Below are 13186 nucleotides of genomic sequence, written 5' to 3' on the forward strand. Positions count from 1 at the left end.
AAACATGAAACAAAGCAGTGGGAAAGCTTTCCCGAAGCAGCGAGGATGGAGCGTACGTATTTTTCCACTGCTTTGTTTACACGCTCCATCCTTGTCACTTTTGGTCACATGGAAGATGACCCGGAAGTGTTTACGGAGCAAGTTTGCGTTCACTCGCAAAGATTGCGATGCGTTATTGCAATCTTTGCGAGGGAACGCAAAGTTGTTTTTTTTCCCTACCATGTCACCTTAGGGCAGTGTTTCTCAATTTTGGTCCTCAGGCCCCCCTAGCCAGCCTGCTTTCCATGTCTCCCAATTCCCAATGCAGCTGATTCCAATGACAGCTAATCAGCCAGCTCTGGAGAAGCCTGATAACGATCCTCACCGGCGTTGCAATTGGGAGACATGGAAAACAGGCTAGCTAGGGGGGGCCTGAGGACCGGAATTGAGAAACACTGCCTTAGGGGCTCCGTAAACACTTCCGGGTCATCTTCCATGTGACCAAAAGCGACGAGGATGGAGCGTGTAAACAAAGTAGTGGGAAAATACATATGCTCCATCCTCGTCGCTTCGGGAAAGCTTTCCCACTGCTTTGTTTCATGTTTACACGTTCCATCCTTGTCGCTTTTGGCTACACAGAAGATGACCCGGAAGTACATTAACTCGTTAAAAAAAAAAAGAAAAAGAAAAAGTGTCCTTTCGCAAAAATCTCACAATCTTTGCGTTATCTCGCAATCTTTGCGAGGGAATGCAAACGTTTTTGGGGGGGAACGCAACATTTTTTGTGAGGGAAGGGAATGCAAAGTTGTTGGCTTTTTTTCTACCGTGTCACCTTCGGGGCTCCGTACAACAGAAGCCATCATTTGACTTGAGCAAGTCAGGACACATGTCACTCATAAAATAAACAGGAGGAAGGAAAAACAAAAAACAAAAATAACATCAACATCCACGTTGGACTCATCTACCAGACGCATGCAAATTGCAATTGAAAATGGCATGTGACCAAAGGCACTTGGATTGATTTCCATACGAACTCGGCGACCGAACACGTGCAGCCAATTTTCCATCAGCCAGGTGGATTGGACCAACACAGACCGAAACCGGGCCTTTACATATCATTTGCATCCCAAAAGACTTCAGTGGGCACACACGCACACCAGCATTATCGGGAACATGAACACAAACTTGACATACAATTACTGAAAAGTGGGAAAAAAAGGAACTTAACTTTTACTTCACGACGATGCATACAACTCAAACTCATTTTTGTCACAGGCCACTGTGAGATCAAAACAAAGTATAATCGTCACATCAAATGTGCCCAAGCCTCACTCTTCTTGCATCTGACACCTGCTTGAATGCTCCTTCCACTTGTTTTGTTTTGTTCATCAATTGCTCAACAAAGCGAGGATGGTCGGAAGTGGGACGTTCCTGAGTTCAAACCAGGAAGTGTGTACAGTAACTCGGAAATTCCACTTGCGAAGTCAGAAAAAAAGACCCCGACTTCACCGACGCACTACAAGTGACGTCATTCTCCAATGATTTCCCCTTTGGAAACACAGACCGTGAATGGTCAAACGCAATTTACTCGAGTATAAAACGAGATAGCTTTCTTCATTCATAAATATTCGACATAACTTCATGAAACACAACGTACGTGTGACGTATGCCGCTATCTCCCTGCATGAAATTATACGGTCAACTACTGAACTGTATGGAATGCTTATGAAATAAGATCAAAACAATAACCAAAGCAAAATTGCGAGCAGGCAAGTTTGCTGGAGGTCAAAATGAGTATTGAGGACCAAAATAAAAAAAACGCCATTTTGGTTGTTTACTTTGGCCTCGAACGGTTTCAGGTTGGAACTGGGAAAAACCAAATCGGATATATTCAACTTCCGACCATCCTCCAATGCAGCATTACACCAAACTCAATCACTTCACTCATTTGGGACGGGGGAGCATTTTCCCCAGGTGACAGATCATCTTTCTCTATTCCAACATTATGCGGACACTCAAATGAAGAGCTGGATGAAAAAGGTAATAATGCCCATTTGTGGTTGATACAGTCAGAGAGGTATTCATTTCTTGAGCAATATGCTTCTTATCGTGGTTGCTGCTTGCAGAGTTTCTCACACGAGCTTGTGCAAGTGGTCACATCATGTGCTTGATTTCATGCGCAGTGGCTTGCTTCTCCAACAAGATCAATGGTCAAATCGTTGACAAAACAACTTCTAGAAATCATCCAATCAGATTTCCACATCACGTCGAAAAGATTGTTTTCATCAGCATTTTAGTCTTGAATATATTATTTATTTGCTATTGTTGCTTGGCGATAGCATTGACGTGTCATTTCAGAAGAAATTGCAATTGTGGGTTGTTTGGCGGTACGAAGGGCAGTCAGCTCCCCCACTGCGACCATATGAGTAAGTACAACAACCCCAAAAAAAACAAAAAACAAAACAAAACAAATGTAAAGCCCAACATAAAGATAATAGAAATTAATTCATCCCTCTTACTTTTACTTATGGCGAGCACATCAAGGAGTTAGTTGCTCACTGCTCCCCCTGAGTCACAAGAAATATGCCACAAATTCGAAGTTACATTACAATAAGTCAAATATATATATCCAGAACAGTTCAATGTGTCAATTGCTTTATTTTCATGACTATTTATAAATAGTCAATAGTATTTTCATGACTATTTATAAATAGTCATGAAAATAAAGAAAATGCATTGCAAGAGAAGGTGTGTCCAAACAATATTATATATATATATATATATATATATATATATATATATATATATATACACACAGTATGTTAGAGCTGATTACATTTTTTAATCTGATTTAATCACATCTTACAATTTTGATTAATCACAATTCCGGCTTTTTATCTACATTTTTTGCTCGGCAAATTTAAAGAGCACCTGTCATTTGTGAATTCTTTTGACATTTAATGTTATGAGGACATATATATATATATATATATATATATATATATATATATATATATATATATATATATATATATATATATATATATATATATATAGTATATATATATATATACTATATATATAGTATATATATATACTATATATATAGTATAGTATATATATATATATATATATATATATATATATATATATATATATATATATATATATATATATATATATATATATATATATATATATATACTCAGTCCTGGAGGGCCAGAGTCCTGCAGGTGTTTTGGATGTTTCCTTGCTCTAACGCACCTGTTCCATTGAACAGGATCGTTATCGGGCTGATGCAGAGCTTGCTGACGATTTTCAGGTGTGTTGGAGTAGAGAAACATCGTACACCTGCAAGAATCCAGGACCAAGTTTGGACACCAAGTTTACACATCAACACACACACACACACAAGTCCATTTCTAACCTACACGAGCAAGCGTTTGCGCTTTGCTTCTGATGTCGTCCGTCATGAGTGCTCGGTGACAAATGAGACACTCGGGTCAACACGCTCACTCATTCCTGTTGGTGCTGCTGTCCAAGTCTTTGCACTGCAAGTCACCTCCGGCGTAGTTGATGCCGGGGACCTTGGTCCCGAAGCGGTCCACGCACCAGCAGATCCCCCTCCTGCGGCCGCGGGACGGCTTGCACTGCGGGGTAGGAAGAGAGAGAGGTGGACGGGCGAAAGGGTTGTCACTCTCTGCGCCGACCGTTTCAAGTCCAAACACGACGGAGTGTTACCTGTTTACGTTTGAAGAAACCTTTTTTGTCACAGTTGGGGATGTACAAAGACAGAGCCAAGACCCGCGACGTGTCCTTCATGCTTTGGATGAGATGATCCAGACGTCTCCTGCAGGGCCCCTGCAGACGCGACCACATGCTCGCTTCAAGTTTGCAGGCAACATTTGAACATTCTGGTTGCAAAGAGGGATGTAACGATAATGGCAATATGGTGATTAAAATATATTATATTATTAAAAATATTAAAAACTGCCTCAATATATCGTCGTCGTCATGTCACGATATTCAAAGCGGCACATCTGTTCAAAATAAAGTCGGGTTGATTTCTATTTGTGGAGTTCTAGCACCCTCTGGTGGCTAGCTTTTTAGTGCAGTTTAATTTTCACAAGGCATCTTTTGACCCTTCTATGTTTCAAACCCACACTAATGGTCACATAAAGGGGAACATAATTTGCTTGTGAACAATATATGAATATGTGTAGGAACTCAATGTGTGCTTGCATTAGCAAATAAGTGCCTCAATATATATACACATTTATATATGTTATAATTATATATTTTTTATATATAATATTTATATTTATTTTATATTTTTCATTGCTGTAATGTCCAAAAGTACAATAGTGTGTGTGTGTTTTTAGCATGAGTTCATTTTTTATTTACAATATTGTGACCTTTTTTGTATTATCAACCTCCCCACAATATCGTGATAATATCGTATTGTGATGTTTGGATATCATTACATCCCTAGTTACAAACTATTTTATTTATTTATTTTTTTGCAAAAGTTGTGGTGACTTGTACTTCTGCCATCATTCTGTCTTTCAGTGAATATGTGGTATGTAGTGGTGTCAGGGCGATTAAAATGTTTACAAAGTTATCATAGCCTTGTTAAAATAAAAGTGGGGAAACATGTTAAATAGAAAAATATGGCTGCATCTTTTGGTCATTGATACAGTAATTTCATAAAATTAAGTTACAATTACAAAGATGTACTGTACTGTAAAAATTAGTGATATTGATTTTTGACAATTGACATTTATGTGATCTCTTGAACTATTTTCAAATAAAAAGCTATAACTAAAAGAAAAATAAATAAATAAATAAATAAATACAGATTTGTGCACATACAAATTATAAAGTTTTTGGGATCATAGAAAAGCTCTGTTCTCAAAAAGAAATAATTAACTGAATTTGAAATAAAGTTTTCAAGTGGCATATGACAAGTTGGCCAAACTCTTCTGCTATGGGGGAAATCTGGGTTTTAGGACACTAAAATTGAACAGCCGACTGAATATAAAATAAATTTGATGAACTTACAGTTTTTTAGAAATATGTATATATAGTTTTTTAAAATAGACTTAAAAATCTCACGTACTTTGACATACCTCAGGGGTACACGTACCCTCATTTGAGAACCATTTGCCTACTTAAGATATTTGGACACAAAGAAAATGCCAAAAACATTATCTTGCTAATTTCGTTAAACGGATCATTCCATTCTACCTGACATGAAATTATGAATACATATATCATCATCAATCAGTATTTGCTTCAGCTTTCATGTTACCGGGGGGAAAAAAAAAAAAAAAAAAAAAAAAAGAGTGTGATGATATAAAGAAGGCTGTGAGTGAGTGTTGCTCACGTACAAACTCGGGCTCCAATTTGTCCAGGCCGCGCAGGGGGAAGTCCAAGTTGCTGTTGGGTCCGTGCACCCTGGCCAGCTGCTTCTTGCGCTCCTTCGCCTGCTTCATCGCCTGCGCCTTCCGACTGCTGATGTGGTCCCGGCCGTAAATGGGCACCTTGGTTTGGGCCATCACGGAGTCTGGGGCGGGGAGAAAGACGTCATTCGTGAGATTCGGATCGCGCTCGCCGGCATTCCACAAAGACGCCGCAAAGCCAAACGAAATTAAACGTATTTTGAGAAAACAGGCTCAAATGTTGCTCGTCTTAAAGTGGAAGTCAACCTCCAACAACAATATGTGACCTCACTCGTCCAAACATGACATTCTGACAAATATTACATTTATGGAATATTATATATTTTTATTACAGGGAGTCCTCAAGTTAAGGCGCACTTGACCTAAAGCGTTTCGACAGTTACACCCAGTCATTATGGCCCGGTCCGCCATTTTGTCTCCTTGTCCACCATTTCGCCCACAGTGTTTTCCCCTTATCCGCTATTTAGCCCTTAGCTAGTGCTAGCTTGCGCTTGTGCACTTGTGGGAGTATCTTTGGCTTTTTTCGCCCTCTTTTGTCCACAAAATGGCCCCAACGAAGAAGAAAGCGACGTCTTCTATCGATAATGGTCCAGCCAAAAAAAAACAACAACAGTTACCATAGAAACGAAGCTAGACATTGTAAAAAGAACACTGAAAAGAGACACCGACGAACATCGGCAAAGATTGGGCTTCAGTCGGACAGCGTCTCATTTTTTTATTTTTATTTAATATATTTAGATTTTCTTAATGCAAATTATTTCAATGTAAATATTGACTTTAATGGGGAAATTCGACTTAAGTCGAAATTCGGGTTACATCGCTATAGCGTAGGAATGGAACTCAGACCTAGCTCGAGGACTCCCTGTATATTAATTATATTATCCTCCTGACTACCAGGAAAAAATATATTGTCAATCATGTTTATTTTGATATTCCCCAATCTTTGTCAAGTAACTGAAATACTGAATAATAAATTTTTGAAAAACAATTCTTTATTTTTAAGCAATGATGTGTCCACTACAGAGGACATTTTTTTATAACTTAAATGCTAGGCTCAAATCCAGTTAAAATAATTCAAACAATACTTTAATGTGTTCTTAAGAGTCTTAATAGAAAACATGCTAACAACATTTAAAGCCTAAATTTGTTCAATAAAATGTGTTATACACTTACTTTTTTACACTTACTGTTCCCTAAAAAGTGTTTGCACTGAGGGAAGCCATTTTCTTTTATGATGCAATCAAAGGTAGCAAAGCCCCACCCCTACACATTTGGTATCATTGGAATGCTTTGAATGTCCTCTATAGAGCACAAAAGGAGTTAATTCAATCGTATGCATTGGGTGGGAGATATTCAGGTTTAAAAAGGTCCACTACAGAGGACAAATTTGAATTGCTGGTCGTCAAGAGGATATATTATATTATGAAGCAATATCAAGCCGTTTTTATCCATCTCATTGGGCGGCCATTTTGCCACGTGCTGTCGACTGAAGATGACATCACAGTTGATGTTGAGCTGTGATTGGTTGTTGCCTGACACCCGAGCAACTCTGACGTCATCTTCACTCGACAGCACGTGGCAATGGCCGCCTCCTGATATTGGAAAAAAAAAAAGAAAAGAAAAAAAAAACACATGTATTTTGCTGCTTAAGTCAGTTTCTACTAATGCCATATAACCAGAATTCTGCATAGAATATATTATTGCCAAGATTTTTTGGGGGGGGTAGATGACTTCCGCTTCAAACCATATACCACCGATTTGTCTCCATGTGAGAGTAGCACAAACCTGTGCCCTATTAGCATGTCTCAGCCACTGTTCATGATGCACATGTGTGTCTCTGAGCCGAAAGACCTCAACATATCTTGTTCTATTAAGCCACTGCTGGCACATTTCCATTGCGGCGTCACGCTTTTCTACCATCTCACTGGTACGTACGTGGCTCTACGCGGCTGCCGGCTCTCTAAGCTACTAAGCTAACCGGGTCGTGAAACAAGGTCACCATCATTTCCCCACCCTTCCAGTGACGATGCCGCAGATCACAGTGATGTCATCCCTCGACATAATGACTTCTTGGAAACGGCTTCCTGCTGACACGGTTATTCTCTCTCTCCCCCTCAGGAGGAAAAAAAAAAGCAGGCACGATCCGCATTATACGTCCATCAAGTCCTTGCTTGCTAATCCTCACCCAATCTGGCCTCTGCTGACGAATCGTGTTGTTGCAAACTTTGACACGTTTTGTTGAAATGGTCACGGTTGCTTGCAAACATTCGCGTGGAATGTCTTCGAATGCATGCGTGCAACACACAGTCCAAATCTTTCTCCTTCTGCAGTAATCATGGCCATCAAATTCTGTGTGGCCATTTCATATTTTTGACAGACCAGACCTGATGTCGCCTATTTGAATTGGTTACTAAAAATTGTAACATCTCATGGATCCATAGTTGAAAGAGGGAAGAGGCAAAGACGACATGCTGGCAGTGCATGAAGGACAGATCCATCAATCGACTGACGCGTCATCGAAAACAAGGTTGGGCAACTGCATGCGGCCGTTGACCACACGCTGAGTAGCCCCTTGATTAGTCTTATATTTAAAGAAAAAAAAAAACATTTTACAATTCCCCCAATTCTTCAAAAATGCATATAAACATTAAATATATCTTTTCCACAAAAAAAAAAAAAAACATTTTACAATTCCCCAAATTCTTCAAAAATGCATAGAAACATTAAATATATCTTTTCCACAAAAAAAAAATAAAAATAATAATAATAATTTTTACAATTCCCCAAATTCTTCAAAAATGCATAGAAACATTAAATATATCTTTTCCACAAAAAAATGTAAATGGCAAGAAAAAGGCCGGCAAAAAAACCCAAAACAAAAAAAACAAAAACATTTTACAATCCCCCAAATTCTTCAAAAATGCATTTAAACATTAAATGGCAAGAAAAATTCCGGCGAAAAAACAAAATAATACAAATGTGTATTTTTGTTCTAAATGAAAAGAGAAAAAAGTGAATATGCAAATTCGCGGGTGCCAAACTGTGACTATGTATCAACTGTAATTTTTTGTTGTAATATCACCACTAGATGTCTTAATTGTACTTACATCATGTTTTATACAGTCCTATACTACACCGGGAGTAGGTCCAAAGTATTTATTTTATTTTTTTGTGGAGTTTGATTGATGTGCAGATCAAACATAGCACCTCAATATTATTACAATTCTGAGCCATGCAGTTGATTTCTATGAGGAAAATGTGCAAAATGAGTTCTTGCGTTTCATGTTGCTTTGCTGTTCAGCCATCTTGTGCCATCCTTGAATTGTTGTTTTTATGCCCTTTGCATTGGGGCAAAAAAAATAAAAAAAATAAAAAAATAGTGGTGTATTTTGTTGTTTGCTTCAAACCATTTGTTGTTGGGCAAGGACAGTGGATCTGTTATACAGTACATGCTTTGAAAACTGAAATATTTAGTTTGCACATGTGTCCATATCAAAAATAGCTTTTTTTTGGGTCATACATCTGGTTAGGAAGTCAAGTCAAGTCATCTTTATCTTCATAACGCTTTCAAACAGACTGATGAAAAATGGTGGCCCTGATTCCGGATCTAAAATACGACATCATCTTCAAAGGGTAAATCTGACAGACTATCAAGTGTCAAGCAGCCCCTTTCAGCCACAGCAGCGACAAATGAACAAAAGGTGTCGTGAACCCGTTTCTGTTTGGATGAAATGCCCACAAGTGTAACGTCATCCATGTTGCAATAAATACCTGCAATTGACTCTTGTTGAATAAAATCTTTGTTCATATTTCCGGACCTCCTCAGGGCCAATGTTACTTCATCCGTAAGCAAGCTCATTTATTCCCAGCAGAAAAAAAAAAAAAATGGAGACAAGACATTAACATAGCAGAGAATGGAGAAACATGAAACGTGCGTGATAAAAAGCTGTATGTGGAGAAGAAAGGCAAGAAAGTGAAGAAGATGGTATCAAATATGACTCGCCACATGCAGTGCTCCCTGGCGGACATTATCATGACTCCACACTCACGCCATCTCCGAGCCTACCGCGATCCTCACCCGTAAATTTGTTTCATGTGGCTCAGCAGCAGCCCATCCGATCGCCACCTTCACCCTCCACGCAACGCACACGACTCACAAATATCGCGAGGATTCAGCTTGCAGAGCAAGACAAGTCCAAAAGGGTAAAACGAGACAAGACGTGGAACAAAACCGGCAGAATGACAATGAATCGACGCGGACAGAGGGGAGACAAGAGACTAAATGCACAAACACAGTAATTGACACAGCGAGACACAGCTGGAAGCAAGACACAAGTGGCAGAGGGTTCTGATTGGTTGACACATGAGGAAGTCAGGCAAACGCAGGTGGGCAGGACAATGCTTGACGAGACAAGGAAGGCAGAACATAACATAGATCATAAAAGAAACTTAAAGGAACATGATGACAAAATCAAACAAAATAAAAAACAAACCAAAACCCAACCCAAACCTTGACAAAAATAACCCATTTTTGGTGTCAAAAATGGATCAATCCACTACTGGGTATATTTGGCACAAAGAATTAGGTCACTTTGTATAAAAACAACCTGAAAAACTGGGCCGTTTTGTACAAGTAGGGCTGGGCGATATGGCCAAAAAATAAAATCTCGATTTTTGCAGCCATCCAGGACGATTACGATTTTAATCGATTTTAATATAATAAATCCCCAAAAAATTTATTTCAAGGTTTCATTTATTCAAAAATAATTCCTGTGCAAAATGTTCAGACACCAGTAACATATACTGATTCGAGATCAGTTTTAACATAAACTTAACTTCATAGTTTGTGCTTGAATGCCACAATTAAGTAGTTGGTAGCTAATGTGATCATGTCTTGTAAACCACCCATCCAACATTCTGCCACTTGTGAAAAATTACAACACATAAAAGCATTTGGATGTAACAGAACGTAAGAACAACAGCTTTTAATAATCCAAAAGACAAAACTCGATTTCACGATTTAGCAAATTTTCAACGTTTCGATTTTTTAAAACGGCGATGTATCGAATTAATTCGATTTATTGCCCAGCCCTATGTACAAGTAGTTCGAACGCGGAGAAAAAAAAAAAAAAAGTTAATTTGTCCTGTAACAGCCCAAGACGTTTTGTGCAAAAGCAACCCAGAAAGTTGGGTCAAATTAACCCAAGTATAGTGGATCGATACATGTTTGACCCAAATTGGGCTATTTAACCCAACTGTTTGGAAGTGCGTAAGATATAAACAGGGCTGGACTGGTAAAAAAATGAAAATAAAATCGGCTCTGCCATGACTTTGGTCCAGCGGTCGACATGGCCAACATAGTTCAACCACTGATGTTTATTGATAACGTTTCAGTGCGCTGTCTATATTTGAAATCGATTCATGGACTGGTCCCTCTAAATAGTGAGCCAGTCTCTTGGGGTAAAATGTAGGAAAATGCTCATTTAAAAGCACTGCATCGGCCCACCGGGCATCTACCCTGTATGCCAGATGGCCAGTCCAGCCCTGGATATAAACCTGTCCAACAGACACACAAGAAAAATAAGTCACAGAGAACATATTTCACAATTTATGAGTAAATTGACAAGAGGTCATTATTATTTTAGACTTTTTTGTGATCAGTTTGCTTGGTGGTGTGGCGTGTGATTGCATTGAAAAATATTACTCTTTGCTCTTATTATTATTATTTGCCTCAATTGTCCATGGTGGGGCAGATGATTACATCAATGATATTGGGAGCTTTAAAAGCCGCGACCACTGACACGCAAAGCACGCAGGCGCGCACGCCGCTCGGCCGGGGCCTACCTTTGGAAGGATGCATCAGTTTGTACAACTTCTCGTTCCTGCACACGCCGCGGCCGTGCAGGAGAGCGTGCAGCGGCTTCTCCTCGCCGTTCTTCGGCAGGCAGCGCAGCCCGCGCGTGCACGGCCCCGTGTACACGCCGCACGACTGTCCGTCTTCAAGCGCGCACGTCAGGCAGCAGCCGCAGCCGGGCTCCTTCACCGCCTGCAGGCAGCTCGCCGGCACCGGCGGGCACACGGAGCGGGCCTTCTGGTCGCACGGCTCGCACGGCACGTACGAGGCGGCGCAGCTCGTCACCGCGCACAGCAAAGGGAGCACCAGGAGGACGCTGCTCAGTGGCATGGTACGCAGGATGACTACCAAGTGCAAAATCCAACGTGTGGCAAAGACTGTCCGATCGAGCATCCACAGGTGTGCGAAATTGGTGTCACGGCGCGGGCGATTGACGGCGATGAGAGTCGAGCCGGTCGCCTCCTGTTCTTCAACTTTGCGGCGAATAAGCCAAATGGTTTGAATGTGCACGCAGGGATCCAGCCGCAGCCTTGCTCTCTCTCCCTCTTCCTCCTCTTCCTCTTCTGCCTGGCGCCGATCGCGCGCAAAAAGCTGTCGTCTCCACGCGAGAAAGATCGCGCGTCTGTTTCCACCAACCCGCGTCGCTCCTTTCTGCCTCCGTGCGTGATCGTGTGAGCAGAATGTGTAATCTGTGGCTGGCCTTAAAAAAAAAGAAGAGAAAAAAAAAGCCAGAGGCAAGCCGAGAAGGATGGTGATGTCAAACGAGGCTGCGCGGAGGGGCGGGGGGAGGCGCATGCACTTGTCAAGCGCGCACGCTGTGATGCTGATTGTGCAGGGCGGGTACTGGCATGCGTGCCTTCACATACGAGGCGGAGATGTGACATTGACTCAGTAGGACCATGCACTACCCCCCCCAACACACACACACAATTTTCACTCAAGTTGAACAAGGAAAAGCAAGCATGCAAATAAGAATATAAAGAAAATCAAGAGCCAGTCATTTCTAGGATGTTTCTCCCTCTCTCAGTATTTCTTGCACGCACAAATCTCCATGATCCAGTTCTTTCTTGTCTCACTGGTCTATATGACCATGATGTAGGCCCCAGAAACAGAAACTGACCTTTCCAAGCTGTGATTCCTCTTCCCATCTTCTTTTCAGCATTGGTCATTTGGATCACAACTGAACCCCTTCGGACCCAAACACGATTGCAGTGGACGTGACATATTTGCGTGTCGAAAGTAAACACACATAAACACTTCTGCTTCATGATTGGATCTTAGCTATAAACAAACACAATCGCAAGTTGAATTGCATGATGTTCAAGTTAAAAATGTTAAGCTTGGTCAAAAAACAGATTGGTCAAATCTACACAAAAAAAAGGGTTAAATTTGATCAATCTTTTAGTTATGTGTCTGTCACAATGGGTGGTGTGAGTGGGTGAGGGGAGATGGACCCAATGGCGGAGAAACACTACAGGGAGATAGACAAGAAGGGCAATTTAAGGAACTTTATTTTCAATGAATAAGTAAAAGACTGGACGGGACGTGAGAGGATTGGGCACCAAGACTTGACCGGGAAAGGGGAAGCTGGTTGACATGACAGGACGCAACATGATAGGAATGGTCGCTGTCAGATTTACCTGTTTGCAAGACAAGACTGGACAAGGGGAAGCAGCTAGCCATGATGGGGCGGGACGTGAGCAGACTGGTCGCCATGATTTGGCAAGACGTGGGGCGACTTGGCAAGACGTGGGGCGACTTGGCAGGACGTGAGGCGACTTGGCACGACGTGGGGGCGACTTGGCAGGACATGGGGGCGACTTGGCAAGACGTGGGGCGACTTGGCAGGACGTGGGGCGACTTGGCAGGACGTGAGGCGACTTGGCAGGAC

At 41.1% G+C, this 13186-nt stretch overlaps 1 protein-coding gene across 1 annotated transcript; it reads right to left on the bottom strand.

Annotated features, from left to right (window-relative positions):
* Positions 1-3191: 3191 nt before the first annotated feature.
* On the bottom strand, positions 3192-12434 carry LOC144014182 (insulin-like growth factor-binding protein 5). Its single transcript, XM_077513780.1, has 5 exons — positions 12416-12434; positions 11286-11995; positions 5370-5545; positions 3721-3840; positions 3192-3629 (listed from the first exon to the last, which is right to left on the bottom strand). The coding sequence occupies exons 2-5, from the start codon at positions 11686-11688 to the stop codon at positions 3492-3494; spliced, it is 837 nt and encodes a 278-aa protein (XP_077369906.1). The 5' UTR covers positions 11689-11995; positions 12416-12434; the 3' UTR covers positions 3192-3491.
* Between the last annotated feature and the right edge of the window lie 752 nt (positions 12435-13186).

This window comes from Festucalex cinctus, chromosome 2, assembly GCF_051991245.1.
Source record: "Festucalex cinctus isolate MCC-2025b chromosome 2, RoL_Fcin_1.0, whole genome shotgun sequence".
Taxonomy (NCBI): Eukaryota; Metazoa; Chordata; class Actinopteri; order Syngnathiformes; family Syngnathidae; genus Festucalex; species Festucalex cinctus.

What these genes read in the sequence shown, in the direction of transcription:
- LOC144014182 (XM_077513780.1), bottom strand. Translation starts at nt 11,688, where the DNA reads ATGCTCGATCGGACAGTCTTTGCCACACGTTGGATTTTGCACTTGGTA. An exon ending in ACAAATTGGAGCCCGAGTTT is followed by an intron (nt 3,841 to 5,369) that starts GTACGTGAGCAA and finishes TCGCGTCTGCAG; the next exon opens with GGGCCCTGCAGGAGACGTCT. An exon ending in GTTTCTTCAAACGTAAACAG is followed by an intron (nt 3,630 to 3,720) that starts GTAACACTCCGT and finishes CCTACCCCGCAG; the next exon opens with TGCAAGCCGTCCCGCGGCCG.